This window comes from Natator depressus, chromosome 17 (assembly GCF_965152275.1).
Source record: "Natator depressus isolate rNatDep1 chromosome 17, rNatDep2.hap1, whole genome shotgun sequence".
Lineage (NCBI taxonomy): Eukaryota > Metazoa > Chordata > Testudines > Cheloniidae > Natator > Natator depressus.
The window spans coordinates 6,443,868-6,462,850 of record NC_134250.1 but is presented as its reverse complement, the minus strand read 5'-3'; the positions used below and the strand labels follow the sequence as shown (position 1 = coordinate 6,462,850).

Genomic DNA, 18,983 nt, shown 5'->3' with positions numbered 1-18,983 from the left:
TCAAAAGAGGAACAAGTCACGGGTGGGAGAAGGAGACAGAGAGGAGTTGAGCAAAAGGACTGGGAGGAGCATAACAGTGGGAGGAGGAGGATCTGAGAATGTAGGTTTCGGCACAGATGCATAGACTCTTAAAGATGAGTATAGGGAGCTTGCACCACAGTGACTGGCCCCTTAGGAACTGAGAGCAAGAGAGATGATTGAAGGGGACAAGAAGCCAGTGGAGACGTGAGGAGGGGAATAACATGATTGTAGTGACAGAAGGGGAAGACAGTAAAAGTCAGCTTTGTGGTGGTGTTAGGCCCCACTTATTTGCTTTGCAGCAGTAATTTTTGCTGCATTTTCTGAGGCCATGTACAAGAAAAAAAATGTGATGGTGATGCCATTGAAATTTTGTACAAGTAATGCAGAAATAACTAAAATTTTGCATTTTATTTCTATGGATTATTTCGTACCTATCTTAAGTGTGTAGTTCATGCTCAGATTTTTCCACATGTAAATTTCCTATTCACAAACGTTGCCCTATCCTATTATTTTGTGTAATTTTTTTTTTAATGAATTGAGCATAAAATATTCAATGAGGCTTATGTAGGGGGAAAATGGTCATGGAAAAGACCCCAGCTATGTAAGTACAATTTTCATGAATGGGCTGATAATATTCAGCAAATCCTGTGTAAATGTGTAATACTAATCTTATGGCTGCCTTCTTTTGTTCTGTGTCCAAAATATTTGATGAAAGTACACAAAATTAACATGAAAAGCTGTATTTACAAAGCAGAGATTTAAGAGGAATGCCTAGGATCCAAGAAGCCTGGCATGCCTAAAATGGCCAAATTGAGACAGCAGCCTTAACTTAAACCTCCAGGGGGCAAAGCGTGTGTTTGACATATTTAACATCTGCCCTCATATTTCTAGAAACACATAGCAATGTAAGTCTGTACGGTGTAATATTTACACAGGACAGGGACCATCTGCCTAGCTCTAAGAAGTGTAGGAGGCATGTATTACTACAAATGGCAAAAGACAGATGTATTTACACCTACGTGGTCAGCACCTTTAAGCAGTGCTTCAAGGAAACAAGGCACTCTTTGGAAGCAGCTGCTTAACCTTGTGATTGTGCAGTGATCAGAGAAGGAGGAAGTGCTTGAAATCAGTTGGATTTTACAACTACTATACAGGAGTCATCAAAATTGATTCTTTCTGTTGCTTTTAAAAATCAGATTTTAAATCTATTATGGTACAATTCCAGAAAGAAAAAGCAAGATTAAAACAATAACAGATAATTCCTAGTTTTAGATTTGTCTGCTTTATTAGTTATTAGCATCTGAAAAGCCCCTCTTTCATTAGAACACTTAAGCATCATTTATAACTGGATTCATCAAGCAAATAGTTGTTGTTTTTGTTCTAGTTTTTCGCAGGACAACAAAATATTTTTTCATACAAAAAGATTAATCAATGCCTTTAATATTATTGATCTCAAATCTTTTCTGTTCTTTTCTTGGCAACCAGGGAGGAGTAAACTTTCAGAATGAGTCCATAGTTAGCCCCATGAGAATGAAATACAAGAATCAGGAGTTGCGTCATTACCAGGGTGACCAGATGTCCTGATTTTATAGGGACAGTCCCAATTTTTGGGTCTTTTCCTTATATAGGCTCCTATTACCCCCCACCCCCTGTCCCAATTTTTCACATTTGCTGTCTGGTCACCCTAGTCATTACAGTGTTTATCACTGGAGCTTTTTTTGTCAAGTAAGCATGCAAAACTCAGAACATTTTCTGACCACTCGTTAAGCTCCTTTATTTTGAATGCAGGTTACACCCCTATTGTTAAATACCTGAGGGTGAGTTTACCAAGAAAAATGGCATCCCTTGTTTCCCATGACTGTTCTTTCTTTGGTCTCCTTCCTTTGCTTCTTCCCTCGACTTTTTCATTCCCCCACCACTTTCTCTTAAACTGTCTGTTCTCCCATCTCCATTTGGCACTTCACTCTTACCCCATTTTTTTATAAGGCTCTTGACTCACTTTCCTGCAGTTTGTCATATCAACACTTTAACACGACAAAAGATTCCCCAAAGGGACTCTCTCCACTTTCAAGGAAGAAGGATGATCTTGTAGTTAAAGCATGGGCATGGGGGCTGGGAGATGTAGGCTCCACCACAGATTTCCACTGTGTCTTTTGGTAAGTCACTGAACCTCTGTGTGTCAGTTTCCCCATTAATACTGACTTCTCTTGGAAAAGCGTGGTGTGGCCTAATTCATTAATTTTTTTGCAAAGAGCTTATAAATCCTAAAAGGGAGTTTTCTATATAGGGACAAATGATTTATTTCCTGAGAGAAGCAATAGAAAACTAGACAATCTGTCTGTCTGTCTTGGGACCATTAAAAAAAAGACAGCACTTGAATGAATTAATTGGAGGAAAGCTTTGTGTTTGCAATTGGCCTATTATAAGTACATCCTGTTTCAGTGGAGTGAATTGTATTTAGTTCCAGTTCATATGAATGTGGTAAAATAGATGAACTGTAATAGAGAGGAAGAAATAAATGATAAAGTAATTGCTACAAAGGAAAACTCTTGTAAATGTTTGCTCCTTTGACAGCAGCATTTATTTTAAATTTCTCAAGGGATGGTCATTTATGTTGGTATCATACTTCAGTCACAAATATAACATAGCTATACTGAAACCCCCATATGTCAATTTCTCTAGTAGTCTCTTGCCAAAACAAAGCCTCTCAGTGCTCCTTACAAGAACAGGAACAAATCTGATTTTTCCTCTCAAAGGTTTGAGTTCATATATGTGAAACTTTATCCATTTCCCCTCCTCCCACTTTTTTTTTATTATATAAAATAAGGAGAGGGAAACGTAGATAAAGTCTCTGATGTTGAAATGGGCTAAGATTTTATCATTTTAATGTTTCCCATCTCCTGTACTGTTTGTTCAGAAAATCATTGATATCTGTTTGATGTATTTTGACTCAGAAGAGCTTAATTTATCCCAGGTCCGATTTAGTGATGCAAACAAAAATAAGAAGAGCAATATCATGATCCAATTACGTAGGCAACAACAACTGAAAAAAATCAAGTATGCATTAAAACTAAATCCAAGTAAAAGCTTACAAAGACAGTGATCAGTGTGCCTGTACATTTATTGAAAACTTTCTATTTTGGTCACATTTTTCAAACATAGTTATGTATCATCTGAAGAATTAGTATACTAAACTTTGGTAATAAAGAAGCAGCTCTAACTCTTCGTAATTTGTATGAAGTACTGTGATTTATCCCTCATTTTGCCCAAATGTCACAATTTCTTTATGAAATATCAGGGAAACCTGATAGTAATGGGGGGGTTAGGGTAAGTAGATATTGTTGAATTTATTAAGATCTTGAATAATTACATATTTTTAAAAAACATGCTAAAGCAGCAAAATCAAATAAGTTTTGGATTTCTTAAAACTCATGATCAGATTGAAAACTAGGTGAAAAAATAAAAAATACTGTTTGAATCATAATCACCATCATTTAATATGTTTTCCATTGGGAGACAATTCCCAATATACTGTCTTATGTGCACTTGGCATTCGAGCCACTGCAACATAGAACTTCAGTGGCTTTTTTTTTTTTTTTCTGCCTTGACATTGCTGTGTTATTGTCACCCAGCATAGCCATCTGGTGCTGTCAATTCAAGGATGGGTTATCTTGTAATTTGTACATTGTCTTTTTTTTATTAACAAACCAACCATGCTGCGTGAAGCAAATTGTAGAACATGTTCCGTTGCTTGTGTAAAAGATCACAGAAATGAGTTGTAAATTAAGGAAAGCAGGGAGCCGCAGAACAAAAAGGGGTTACTGCTGTGCTATCTGACATGTGTACAGACTTTGTATTGAGAATGTAAGCAATTTTTAAAAATGTTACTGCAGTTTTTCTGTGCTACAAGAAATCTAATCTGAAAATGTGCAGTTTGAGTTAAATCTGTGTTGGTCTCTTAGTTTATTCTTGAAAAAGGCAGTGGTAATTTTCATGATTTAAAAAAGATCTCATGGTAACTTGTTCAGTTTAATAATAATTTATAGAATTTTCAAACAAATACTTAATTCTTTCAGCGTCCTTGTGATCTTAGATAAGTATTATTTTCCCTGTTTTTACCAATGGAGAAACTGAGGCAGAGAGGCAAACTGATTTGCTTTAGGTAGGACTCAGCCAGGATTACAACTCAGAAATTCCCAGCTCCTAGTCTCATGATTAGACCACTAACTAATGGCTCTACAGATTTAGGCCAGGCAGATCCTTGGCTCTTGAGTATGTTGGTAATGGGTTGTGAAGAATAATGGAGAGTTCTGTTTTTTGTCAAAGGTTTCTTAAGTGCAGCACCACTTCGTTAATCTGTTGATGAATCCTTGGAGTGGCTTTTGGGACAATAACTTGCTGTCTATGTTAGAAGTCAGTTCATCCAATTAAAGTCGGTTCTAGCCAGCTCTAGGCACCAGGAAAGCAAACACATGCGTGGGGCGGCACAATTTCAGGGGCGGCATTCCGGCAATCCTTATTTTCCCTTGGGCAGTTGCGCTCTTGGAGCTTGGGGTGGCAAATTTTTTGCTTGGGGTGGCAAAAACCCCAAACCCTGGTTCTAGCACTATTCTAGAATGGCTAGGCATTTCCTGGGGGGCTGATGGTTCCACCCTAGTGGACCTTGATGCAGAACTGGCACCCGAGTAGGCAAGTGGATGAAAACAATTTAATTAAAGGAGACGTTACTATATGTGATAAAGCTGCAGAGCTTGTAATACCTTTAATTTGGTCGTTGACCTACAAAACTAAAACTTGTATTAATATGAAAACATTATAATTTATGGGTTACTTCATTGCCCTGGCAATTTTCTTGTCCTTGTTTGGATAAGTACATCTTCAGATCCCTAAGCATGCAGGTGTAACATTTTTGTTTTCTTTAACTTTACATAACTACTTTCTTTAAAAGACATCTGTGTTCAGTGGTATTGCTCTTATGTCAAATTGGTATAAATTGAAGGTGAAAACGTATAGCTACATGCCTAAAACTCCCCCTTGTGATAGCCTTTTGTTTTATTTGGGTGGCTGAAAATATTTCACTTCAGTTTCATTTAGCAATTATTTGTCCTTAACTCAAGATATAGAAAAAGTAAGGACACATCTGCATTTAAAAAAATTGACTACAGCAATTATATGGGTAGTGCTAAATGACCCAAAGAAGGATTATAGAAGCCCTGAGCACATAACTGGCTTTAAATTGATCATCCCCTTTTTTTCAGACTGTATACAAATGTCAGTATGATTATGGCTTATGCCAGGGTGATTTAAAACAAACAAACTGATTAAAAAATTGATGTGGTGGGGGGGTTGGTTTTAAAAACTATACTATACATTATAGAAAATAGTTTTGAAAACTGATTTTGTGCTGTAGAAAGAATTTTAATAAGTGGCCAAACATATTAAGTTGTGCATCGGTATTAGATTTTATGTCGGATGTTGCATTTAAATTTAGTGATTCTTTTCTTTGCTGCATTCCAGACTAGCTTGTAAGGAAAAAAGACTAGCATGTCATGCCACTGTTATCCATTTTAATGTCCAAGATTGTGTTTTTAAAATGGGGAAGAGGGAGGAGGGAGAACTTCCCTAAAAGATGGTGGTTCTGCCTGAAGTTTGTTTATTGTAGGACTGATCTCTTCCTGGCAATTATTTTTTTCGACTCTCGTTGTCAGATTTTAAACATTTAATGACAAACACCCACACATCTGCTGCTGTTGATGCTAATTTACTTTGTTCGTCTTTATTATTAATAAATTATTAATTATTAATAATGACTTGAATATTGTTTTAAGGCCTGCAACTCTGTGTTTCCTCTGTAGTGCCTCTTACAAGGCGTTGCCAGAGCATTTCAAAAAGGAAAACTATACTGTCTAACTTTTCAAAATCTGCCCATATTAAAAGTGATAGCAGCATGTGGATGCTGTATTTACAGCAGTTACTGCATGAAGAGCCTGATCCTGTAAACACTTGATTCCATGGGTAGTCACATTGATGTCAGTGGGGCTACTGACATGAGTAAGTGTTTGGATGATGTGGTCCTCATCAGCATGTTTGTTACATTAGAGTTCAGCATACCTTCAGGGGCCTTGCAAACAGTTATGGAAATTATTTTATTTACCTTTTATCTTAAATTTTAATAGCATGATATACACTGTAGTTGTTGATAATGAGTTTTCATCTAATTTTTGTGCATTTTTCCCCTTTACATGAAGACCTTACCTGTTTGGAGCAGGATGTTTTTCCATAAAAGCTCCTTGGTGAGTTCTGAGTTCAATCCCAGCATGCCTATAATTCATTTGGTGTACTCACTGAAAATAATTTTACATTCAAATTGTTTTTTTACTGCATGGGCTGATCCATAGGTGGAAGCACTGTATACTTAATCAGCTACTTTTAAACGATGGATAAATATTCGCCATCAAGTGTTCAAGAAACAAATATGTGCACTGTTTCTCTCATGATATTTAATATTTTAATTAATATTTGAAGTAGCCAAGATGTTAGAAAAGATTAAAAACAATTTGGTTAGGCAAAGGTGAATACAATATCTGTTCTAAAAACATAATGCCTCTCTCTCTCTCTCTCTCTCTCTCTCTCGCGCACACACACACACACACACACACACACACACACACACACACACACACACACACACACACACACACACACACACACACACACACACACACACACACACACGTCGTGTCTAAACACTTTCCTTGCTTATGGACAGAAGACACCAGCTACTACAGGTTTCTCTGCAGTAAGTCAATTTAGGTAGTAATAAAATATTATACCAAGTGAAATGAAATAACAATGTAATAATGACTAACCATGTCCCACTCAGGAAACCACTTTAAATGATGAAACATTTTAAAGAACACTAAATAAACAGACATTCAGAAGTTCTTCTCACTATGTCAAAAGACATGTTGTTTCTTAATAGTCGGCACATTTTTGTAATAAAAACAATACATTGTTTTAAACATTTAACATTGCAGATTATTGCCACAACCAGCTCCAAAAATACTGTACAGGCATGGAAGCATTAAAAATAATCATAAGAAGTTATTCTGTGCAAGAGACTGGTGCAGCCTGACTCGCAGTATTGTGTACACTCCTAGTTACCTTATTATAAAAAGAGTATGATCAGGTGGGTACAGATTTAGATAACTAGAATGAAAGGGGGCTGTGAGGATTTTAGGCAGAAGATTTCAAGAGCTATTGGGGAGTACGTACTGTAAGTGTATAGTGATTTATATATGCAGCTCTCATTACCACGAATGGGAATTGTTCATATACAGCCCTGTTACATCCAGATCAGAATATTATCCCTCAATCTATATTCTGTGAAAAAATGGGGCTTAAGAGCCTCATGGTCTACAGCATTCTTAAGAGAATAGAAAGGATAGATACTGAAAGGGATATTTGAACAAGCTCAAATACAAGAACAGTGGGGCACCAGTTTCTATTAAATAAAGGCTAAGAACAAAAGAAAATAACATGGAATTTCCTTATAGTGGGGATAGTTACTATGTGAGGGTTATACTAGTGTCTATACTGTAGCATCAAAATAGTTTTAAAAATATAAATGAATTATGAAAGCATTTGTGCTGCAGATATTACAAGAAATAATAACTCAAAGTAACAAAGAGTTCCAGATAGGCCCTTTTGGGGTAAGATAACCTGTGTTTTTGCATACATACTGAAATTGTCTTCCTAAAATTCATTTGTAAATGTAGTTTTCCATGTAGTTGAGCATTCCATCTGATACTTTTTCCCTAATAACTATACAGGCATCAGACAAAAAGTTTTGAATGTGGATTATCTAATAAATGGATGCATCAGTAGCCTCGATTCATAAAGCAGGCTCCCCTAGCTTTAACAAAGACAGTCATGGACACTTGTCAACCAGAAATGATTTTAGAGTGAAACAAGATTAAAAGACCTAGATTAAAGAGAGGAATACATGAAATATAATAGACTTTAAAATCATTGCTTGTCTTTTACAAGACTCTTTTGTGGTCTGTTTGATGCCAGTGTTGGCGCACAAGAAAATAGTCTTTACTTGCCTACACAGACATTGGGACAAAAATATACACTTGGGGGCAGGGAATGAAAAAGATGTAGGGCATGTTGTTTCCATTAAAATCTTAATGAGACTTCAAATTATGTCGGCAAAATGAGCAAAGATTTGACAGTTTATTGTCTGTTGAATTTAAGGGCCTGTAAATGTTTTGTGGGTAGTTTTTCTTTGCTCCATGGAATGGAAACTGGGATCATGTCTTTATTTACTTGATGTTAGGCAAAACACTATAAACTAATAAGTACAACATTTATAATTTAAAATCATCATGGTTATTCTTGAGAGAGAGAGACAATTTTTGAGTATTCTTGCAAATGTAACTGTAAATTTCATGCAGTATTTTCCTGCTGGTACTTTGAAAGACATTATTTACCAGTTTGTTTACTAATTTATTGTTGTTATATCTTTTTCCTCCAAAATTAAAATACATTAACATTTTAGAGGTTTCAGTTGTTCACCAGTTTGTAGGTTACAGATAATAATTGTCAGTTGCTGTCTTTGTTAATGCAACAAACATGAAAACTTTATTCTTTGGTAACATAATTCTAAAGAGGTAGAATGAGACTAATTAACCCAAATACAGTGTAAATTGTAGATCAGTTCTATTATATCATATGTATGTAAATTATCTCTTTTACCTAATTAGTAGATTTTAATCTCCTAGATTGAAGCTAAAAATATACAATAATGCAATATAAATGTCTTAACTTCTTTTGCTTTTTAGATGAATTTTAAAAGAATTTCATTTATGAAACCACAATTTTAAGACTCATATTTAAAAGGGTAAAATTTATTTTTCAGACAGATGTAGCTTTTTGAGAAACCCTGTATGCCTGTTTTTGGTACTGTATAATTGTCTGCTTAGATAAAAAATATTTTATTACTTATAATCCACCTTAAATCTCACTCAGCGAAACAAAATAGAAAATCAGAATGTTTAAATCACTGCTATGATCCTTTTATAAACACTTTTACTGTGATGCAACAAAAAAGACATTTGTAGAAGTTAAGCGTAAGGATTTGTTACAACAATCAGCAATTATCTTTAATTTCTAAAATAATCATTTTTCATGTTATACTGTTGGTATGAAGAAAGCCTACATTTTATTTCTCAAAGTCTCTTCTTTGCAAGATCTGGGAAATGGGGCCTTTCTCTTGTTTATCAACTGCTTGCTCTTTTAAGTCCTTTTCTAGTAGCAATTGCTCTTCTTATTTTTCCCAGGATATGAACAAACTTTACCTGCGTTTCAGTAAGATATAGGTTGTCAGTCAGGAACACCCAGATTCAGGAAAGCGTTACTATTTGAAGTCAGCACCTTGTCTGGCTATTCCAAAAGAAGGACCGGAGACATTTGACATGGGTTTAATCAGGCCGCAACTTTATTGTTAGATGTCTGGGACTACCCAGCAGATAAAAATGTACAGTGCAAGTACACCCATGTTTATTCCATAATTACCTGGGGGGCTTTTACCAGCTCCCCCTCTTTTTTCCTCCAGGTCTCTCCATCTTAAAGGTGCAGGGCGGTCACTAATGTGTGTTTAACTTTAAATTGAAGTCAATGGGACTTAAGTACTGTCCTGAATAGAGCGAGATTTAAGTGTGTGCTTAACTGCTCCCCTGAATCAGGACCTAAATGTAAGGGGAAATTAAATATTTATTGTGCAGCTTTGATACTACTCAAAAAGTAGGGTGCTTGATTCTTTTTAACATTTTAACTGGTGAACTCGTGAACATTTTTAATTTTAATCTTCTACTAAGTCTAATAAGAAATTATTTAAGGCGCTGTGTCCTAGTGGTTAACACATTGGACTGGGGACAGGAATTCCTGTGTTCTGTACCCAGCTAGGTCACTGTTTCAGAAAAAAATTGCTGGCATTCCTTTGCTTCTCTGTAGGACGAATATGGCTTTTAATAGATTTGCTGCGGTTTTCAATTGGAGTAAGAGTAGGCCCAGTGCTTGTAGAGCACTCAAAGATGTGGTATATATAGGGCCCTGTCTTGCACTACTAATTCAGACAAAACTTGCATTAGAGTTGAAGCAGGGTGAAGCCCAGAGTGCTAAATGTTTTATTATTGTTGTGCTAAATTGTGCTCCTGAGATCCACATGCAGAGGGGATCCTATTCACATACATCTCCCTCCCATGCATAAAGGCAGTGTCTTCCCCCAGACCCTGAGGCCAGACCTAAGAAGGGATTTGTGTGGTAAGAGGTGCAGGTGGAGGACATGCATTATCTCACTCACGCCCACCTCCATACCCCTACTCTTGCTTGCTGCAGAGCTCAAGGTGAAAATAAAAAGTATCCAGAGTCAGTACTCCATTTCCATAGGGTGTTATGCCATGCTGCTGCTGGCTGCCAGAGCGGCTCCATTTGAGCCAGAGCATGGTGAAGTGGTGTGGGGGGCCCAGGACCAGTGTAGATGAAGGTAGATGGCCCTGGTCTCTTGTAGATCCCTGGGATCTGTAGGGTTTGTAAGTTGGGCCTACCGCCTGTTCATTTGGAGGGGCAGGTGAGAATACTCCCCAGCACCACTAATGAAATAATTAGGAAGAAGTCTCCATCAGAGGGAACCTCTAAGAGATGTCCTCCACTTATTTGTCCTTTCCTGCAGATTGTCCCACAGGAGGGGGTTATGGGTCCCATTGTTATTTGTTGTGTCTTTTCGCCTTGCTGGTCCATGTACAGTAGTTCAAAATGACCCAGACCTAGAAAAATAGGATCTTTGATCTTTTTAGTATCTGTTAAATATAGTGCTATCATATGTCAAGGTGATACACTGAAAATAAGGACAATGTATACTTTATACCCATTAGTTTCCCATCTTGTTTTATAAACGGATTGATTCTTTTTTTAGCTTTATCTTGTTGCATCATATCCCTTGTAATAAAAATTCTGGTTTAATGTGTTGAAAGTTATTACACTTCAAATATTCATTTAAATTTATTTTTTTTTAAGTGAGGCCAATTGGCTTATAATTTCAGTACTGAAAGAAATTTATGAGGTGTCGACAGGTTAAGGGGGAGTAAAGAGCAGGAGTTCACAGTAGAAACAAGTTAGTCACCACCTATCGTCACCATTCTTGTTTTGTTATCATTTATGAAGCTTGAAAAGTTGATCACGTACACATAATAATTAGGATTTATAGTTTCCAAGAAGATGTTAAAAAATTCACAATTACATGAATATATATTTCTTTAACAGTTTTACCACATATATCAGTTTGGAAAACCACAGGACTCTAGAAGTCCTTTAAGGGAAAGTAGTAAAGATAACTCTCTGGTAAATTAAGACTGGGGTAACATTAAAGATTCCAGTGTTATAAAACTTTCCAGTATGGATTTGTTGACATCATTATAATTTTTTCAGAGATATGTCTAAACCAAATATGATACAGGTTTTTTTTTTAACTACTAAGTTTAACCACATGAGAATCATGTTTTACAAGGTCTCCACTTTCTGTCTACAAAACATCATTCTTGAACAGAAAATGTTTTGCCACTGAAAAGCAACACTTAAATGCATGCCTTGAAAGATGTATGTTGTAAAGATATGGTGTAAATATAATGTAGTTTGTATCATTTCCTTTAAATGTGCTTATATTTGTTTTTGGACAAGCATAATTCTTTGGCAGTTGGGGTGGAAAAAGCCCCTATAGAGGTTTTCATTTTTTATGATTAGAAGACCAGTTACTGTAAATTCATAAAACTCTGTTGAAGCCAATTAAGTTATTCCAAGAGCTACACCAATGTAACTGAGAGCAGAATTTGGCCCAGAGTATATTTTCCTCTTTTCCTGTCTTTTCATGTATATTTTCCCCCCAAAAATATTTTTCTTGTTCTCAGATTTTACTATGAAAATATTCACAATTATCTGCAAAACTGATGACAGGAAGAAATTAATACATCTCAATCGTACTCGCACTCAATTTTTTCTTCATATGCAACCAGTCATATGCAAGTTACTGTCATACCAGACTCTCCTGTTTCTATATGAAATACAATCACTTATTGATTGAGGTGTATTTCAATAAATAGCAATATTCATATATGCATACATTTAAGCTTCCACTTCCATTTCTGCAGGGGACACTAATCGTGTTAATAATCTATTGATACCTTTTCATTGGAAGTTAAGGAACTAAAAAGTAGTGATTGATACATTGTTTGTTATAGAAATGGTAGAAAATCTTGCTTTTATAAGCTATTTTTTTTTAAAAGTATAATAAAATCTAGCAAACACTTTAATATTTCAATGCCAGTTCTAATATTTTAATGTAGATTGTAATAGTTCCTTTGGAAACAAGGCAGTTTAACGATCTATAGCTGGGAACTTTTTAGAACACAGACTTTTGACCCAGTAGTCTGTAATTAGAGTTGTAATAGTCTGATATATCAAGTGCTAAATGGTAGATCAATATTAGGGTTATTGATACAATACATTGTAATTGCTCTTTTGGGGCATTCTGGTCTCTCACATATGCAAGATAGCTAGGGGCCTGATCAGAAGCCCACAGAAGTCCCTTGGAGTCTTTCCAATGACTTTTGTGGCTTTGGCACAGGCCCTAAGTCAGTGCAATGAAGAGTCTTTTGAGAAGTTTTTCAAAACAAAACTTTCTCCTATGTGACCACAGACTCATTGCATGTGTGACCTGCAGCAAGCAGCTTAACCTCTCTGTGCCTCAGTTGACCCACCTGTAAAACCGGCATAATACAATCTCCCAGGGGTGCTGGGAGGCTATATTACTGTTGTCTATAAAGTCCTTTGAAATCTTTGCCTGAAAATGCAGTATAATTGCAAACTATTAATCTTTTCTCTCAATCTTAAAAATTACAAAGCCGATTTCCCGCAATATGTTCTACAAAAATATTCACTCCTTGGATGAGTTCTTGTTGAAGGCACTTCTTCCCTCCCCACATCCGCCCCTCCCTCCCCTGCTGAATTTTAAATGCTTGGAAATAATGGCATGACACGCTCCAGGGACACTACTTCATTTCCCATCACACTGCAGCTTCATTCCAGCTTCACTGTGCACCCAGGAAGGGCTGGAAGGGCTTTTCTATTGATGTCAGTGAGCATTTTGCTATTGACTTAAAGGGGAGCAGGATCAAGTTTTAAACAAGACTACTGGAGATATAGGAGGATGAGAATGCCTGTGGGAGGGCAGAGCCTATTCATGAAGGGGCAGAGAAGGCTGTTTGAAGCCCAGCTCAAGAAATCCTTCCTGTTATATTTGCTTTTGCTTATTGTAACTTGATTTCTTAATTATGTTGATTAAAAATTTGCTTCTGTTGAAATAAATCCTTGCTGGTTACTGCTGGTTCATTTCTGCTGAGCCACATCACCAACTTATAAGTGGTTAATAATAATAAAAAAATTCTGACTAATATGAATGACGCAAGTACCTTTATAATTATACACCAGATTAGGGTTGTTTTATTATCCATTGTTTTTCTGTTTGGTTTTCTGCCACTTGAGCCCATGATAATGCAATAAAAATAGGGTCTTGCTTATACCTATGGGCTTGAAGATCACATCATGCAAAAATTAAGTGGAATGAGAACAGGGAAAATGATAAATTCAAAGCTCACGGGAAGGATGGTGTTTTGTGGCTCAACAAAGCCAGCAAAGGGGGGAAGGTGGCAGTCCAAAGGAGTCTGAGAGAAACAGAAGAAGAGAGAGGGATGGAACAGACAGATGAGGGAGAAGGGAGGCTGAGACTGTGGTAAAGGGAAAATTGCATCTCAGGCAGCCCTTTTTATTTTGTGGTTAAAGTAACTGAGGAAATGAACATTGCTCCGAAAATGATTCTGAATGCATGTAAAACCGAACATAATCCTCCAATGTTGGGGTCTTAATTAATCTCCAGATTCCTGGTTTAGATTGGCCTTTGATCAATTTCACCCAGGCAAAATGATAAAAGCACATGTTTTTTAAAGGACACAAGAAGGAAACAGGTTGAACGGTATCCTCGCTGAACCTAATTACATACCATTGGATCTGCTACATGCACTCTATAGTGTCCTAGAGGACAGCATTTCTTAATTTCATTCTATGCCATAGTGTTTTTTACATAGCATTATTATTGTACATGTTGTCTCCATTGCCTTGTATCCGCTGCATGTTCCTTCCTCTCGCCTCCCTGCCCCCATCCCATTACTCCCACAGCAGAATTGAAACCAAACATAGATAAATCTGCACTGCAGAACATGTTAGGATTGTTTGTAAGTGTCTCCTCTTTAAAAATGCAAGAAAATGGCAACCAACTAAAGTGATTGACCCAGAATCTAGACTTTCTTTCCCCAGAGACTCAATAATAAGATGTGTAAAAATGTTTGCATTCAATCTGGAAGTTGTTCCTGATGATTGCAGATCTGCAATTCTGAGTCTTTTAAACAACTTAAACAATTCTGCATTATTAGACAGTCCTGTTCTTAAAGCTCAGCAGTTAAGGAACACTTGGGGCATGATTTTCAGAAACTGTGAGCACTCACAATTCCAGTTGAAACTAGTGGCAGCTGGAAGCGCTCAGTAATTCTGAAAATCAGGGCCTTGGGACTTGGAATGAAAGTTGAGTGAGAGACCTCTTGGATCACTAGTAAATGTAACTTTGAGAATTACCTTGTGTTAATTTTACTTTGTTTTTATTTTAAGCAAAACCAAACCAGCTCCACAGATTTCACCTAGTAAATCTGTGGGAGGAGAGTTTTGTGTTGCCGCAGTCTTCGGCTCGTCAAGATCCTGGTTTGCAAACAATCCGGGTCTAAAAAGAGAAAAAGGTTTGTTTGTTAGAAAATAAATAGGTTTTCTCTTTTGTATTTATCTTGGTTTTGGTTTGTTATCTCATTTTAAAATAGCTCCTGACCAAATACTGGGTATCTGTTCTTTTTACTTATTAATTATCTTTGCAACTGTGTATGGTGTCTGTCAAACTTCTGGAAGTCATTGGAAACTGAGGGCATCAGGAGTATGCCATTACGATACAGGACCAAGAAAATAAAAATTGCAAAATAAGTCAATGACTTTATATAATAAAGTAATGACCACAAAGTCACTTGTGATCCTATGCTGTTCAGAGATGCCTCTAGTGTGCTACTCAGGAGTGGCCCTGCAGCCATTTTGGAAGCTGTTCCATAATTCTAGGGTGAAGTACCTGTCTGAAGTAGCCACCTAAACATAGATTTGGTAATATGTGACTACCCAAACACGGCCCATTCCTAAGAGGCAGTCAGGGAATCTGCCCCATTTCGTTGCCATATATGGTAATTGGGCCTTTGTGAATGTCAGGGAAGAAATACGCATGCTCTGTGCTTTACTTCCCCATACCTCTCCAGAATCTCCCCTCATGATGTTAATTTGACCAGGTCAACCACGAGCATTTATGAAAAGGGCAAATACATTTTTAAAATTTAGGAAAGCCACTGCTATTGTAGATATTTTCTGTTTCTGCTATTCTGTTGTAATAATAGCTGTTTTCTATGTTTTCTTGCCCCATAGATCAATCAAAACAGTTTGTGGTGGAATCACTGTATATTATAAGTTGTTATGGTACCCTGGTAGAACACGTATTGGAACCACGTCCACTCAGCACTGCTCCGAAGATCAGTGATGACACTCCTTTGGAAATGGTGACCTGTCCGAGAGCCAGCTGGACATTGGTTAGGTAGCTCATCCCTTTGCATTGTTCTTCTCTTTGTCCTTATTCAACACGTGCTGAGCCCATTTTAGGAAGGGGGTGAATGACTTCAGCCTGTATTGACTTCAGTGGGAATTGAGGGTGCTCAACTTCATCCAGCACACCAAGCAGGATTGAACACTTGATAAGGACCAAATCCAGATCTTTCAGAAGTCAGTAGCAAAACCTTTTATGACTCCAATCAGATCGGAATTTGGTCCTATATTTTTAATAAACAAAGCATGAAATTCTACCACTCCATCTAGACACACAGTCAATCTACACAAGTTTAGAGTTAACTGTTGAATGGTGTAGAAGTCAATGCTAATTTCCTTTTAAAATAATCAAATATAATTTAGCTTCTTTTTATTACTAAGGCTAGAAACAGTTAATTATTCTAGCAGTGAAAATATAGTATTGAAGTTCTGTACTGAGATGTATGACTGGAGTGTGCAACATACAGCAAGAAGCTAGGCAAGACTTCCTGTAAGTAGTTGAACGTAGAATCTTATCAATCATAGTTGAAGAAATTAGTCCTGACTTGTGGAATAAAACAAACAGAAATTGATGAGAAAATATTGTCAGTGCTTTTGACATTTTAAAATATTTTCCCATTGATTTTTGTAGGCTCCGATATTCTTTAGTACTACTCATTCCTGGACTGGATTAATCAATATTTGATTTACCAAGCTATTTAGGAGTGGCCAGCCCTAATTAAAATTACAACACGGTCTTCTAGACTATTATTGTTGAAATGAGCAGGTTGTAATGGAATTGCAAATTCTAATTGGATCAATAGTCAATAACTTTACACAGTTCTGTTTTCACAGTTTTGTAGCTGCTTGATTTCCTTATAGAACAGTAGAAACTGTAGTATAAGGAAACACAGATGTTCCCCCAGGTTCTGTTGTGTGTTAATATTAAACAGTGCTAGCATGACATAGAGTTGTTCTAACATTCATTCACCAACATGTTCTAAACTGTCTTGATCCCTTTTTGTGTTCAGTATATAGTACTGTCCACAACAACGTGTCTGCACCTCACAGTCTGTGTGAGTTGGTCACACTTTTCAACTGACTGCTGTGTATTTCAGTGCTTGAACAAGCTAATTTAAATAATTATAAACATTGTACAAGCTTGTGATGACACAGACACTGATTTACATTCTCTGTGTTAGCTTAAATATTAATATTCTTGTGTCCGCAGAACTCCTCAGTGGAATGAACTGCAACCACCATTTAATGCAAACCATCCATTGCTTCTAGCTGCAGATGCAGTGCAGTATTATCAATATCTGCTCGCTGGCTGTAAGTAGCTTAGCATTTTTTGTACATGCAAGTTTAATGTGAAATGGTGACTTTCTAAAACAGTTTCTTAACTTACATTCTTGAGACAAGATAGCATTGTTATCAACAAGCCTTTTTTTTTTTTTTTAAATCCAGTGTGCAAATACTAGTAACTGGGGAATGTTTATTCTGTAAGGCCATGGATGTGGAACGAATGATGATTTAGACACTTCTCAACATGAAAAATTCAATCAAATACAATTTTAGAAGTGTAGCATCATGCTGGAATTTATGTAGTTAAAGTTGTGTCAGATGTCTCAACATTTCCATTACAAGCTCCTATTCTAATGAAAATAGCCATTTATAGCTCAACCAGAAAAATTTGCTACAGGTTAAAAATATGCCATAAAATAGGGCTGTCAATTATTAGCAGTTAACTTAAGCGATTAATGTAAAACAAATGAACTAGATTTTTTAAAAAGTTGCGAGTAATCACAGTTTTAATCACACTGTTAAACAAGTATAGAATGCCAATTTAAATTTATTATATTTTTGGATGCTTTTCTACGTTTTCAAATATACTGATTTCAATTACAACACAGAATGCTAAGTGTACAGGGCTCACTTTATATTATTATTTTTGATTACAAATATTTGCACTGTAAAAAAAATAAAAGAAATAGTACTTTTCAGTTCACCGCATACAAGTATTGTAGTGCAGTCTCTTGTTCTACATTTGTAAGTTGCACTTTCATAATATATTTTTTTCCACATAACTGCGCTCAAAAACAAAATAATGCAAAACTTTCGAGCATACAAGTCCACTCAGTCCTACTTCTGGTTCAGCCAATCACTAATACAAACATGTTTGTTTACATTTACGGGAGATCATGCTGCCCACTTCTTATTTACATCACCTGAAAGTGAGAATAGGCGTTCACATGGCACCGTTGTAGCCGGTCTTGCAAGGTACATCTAAACATGATAGGGCATCTCCTAAATGCTTTCTTGAGTTGCCCCATTGTGTCTAAATGCAGGAGAATATGTAGTGTATCTCATCTTTCATTGTGAATTGTTTTCTCTGAGTGTTCTGTTTTACCATGTGACAACCTTTATTTACTGGTTTGTTTCTTTGGGTGGGTCCAGAGGAGGAATTGGGGAGTGGACCTCTGGAGTTCTGGTAGCTTAGAACTGAAGGAAGCAGTTCTGTGGAAGGAATTTGCCAGGAAGGTACAGTTTACTTCAGTATGGGATCTCTAGCAGAGTTTTCACACAACCAAATGTACTCAGAGTGATAGAGTATTAGGTAGGGTTTCATGTAGACTCGAATCCAGACAATAAGAGAGAGCTTCGTACATCCCAGAGATGAGTGCAAGCCAGAGAGAATACGCATGTGGTCTCCTAAGATCTTCAGGCTCCTACAGTCTCTTTCTTTCTCTTGCTTGTATTTACTTTCCCTCATGAGTCGGGTGCTTGCTGACAACTCAGCTTGTCGACATTCTTCCCACTCCCCTGGAATTCCTGATTGCTGGGCTATTTGTAGCCCAAATCTCAAGCGGCTGCTTCCCTCTAGAATCTTGGCAGCATTTCCAGAGATGTCTGGCTACCTGCTACAAACTGTGTGAGATCCATGACCTCATCACAGGGAGCAAACATATATTGCATTGTACATTCAGTAACATTACATGCATTTTCTTTTCCTTAGTATAATACAAAATGGGAAGATTATTATGGGAAAACAGAGAGTCTCTATTTTCTCAATTGGGTAGCTGAGATTGAAATGATAAAATAATCATCTTGAAGTTATATGAAGAAGAAACTCTGCATAGGTAAAGATGCTCCTGGGGAAACTAGACCCTCTGCTTAAATGACAGTGCAAA

The 18,983-nt window shown here is 36.7% G+C and overlaps 1 protein-coding gene across 9 annotated transcripts in view; it reads left to right on the top strand.

Annotated features, from left to right (window-relative positions):
• Positions 1-18,983, top strand: part of BCAS3 (BCAS3 microtubule associated cell migration factor) — a 489,647-nt gene that overhangs the window by 179,813 nt on the left and 290,851 nt on the right. For 7 of the 9 annotated variants that reach the window (XM_074974373.1, XM_074974376.1, XM_074974372.1 and 4 more), the window contains 4 exons: positions 6,270-6,314; positions 14,797-14,921; positions 15,640-15,805; positions 17,024-17,124. In XM_074974373.1, the coding sequence (XP_074830474.1) occupies positions 6,270-6,314; positions 14,797-14,921; positions 15,640-15,805; positions 17,024-17,124 (437 nt within the window). The remainder of the gene's footprint in view (positions 1-6,269; positions 6,315-14,796; positions 14,922-15,639; positions 15,806-17,023; positions 17,125-18,983) is intronic. The other 2 variants (XM_074974377.1, XM_074974379.1) reach the window with 1 other exon arrangement.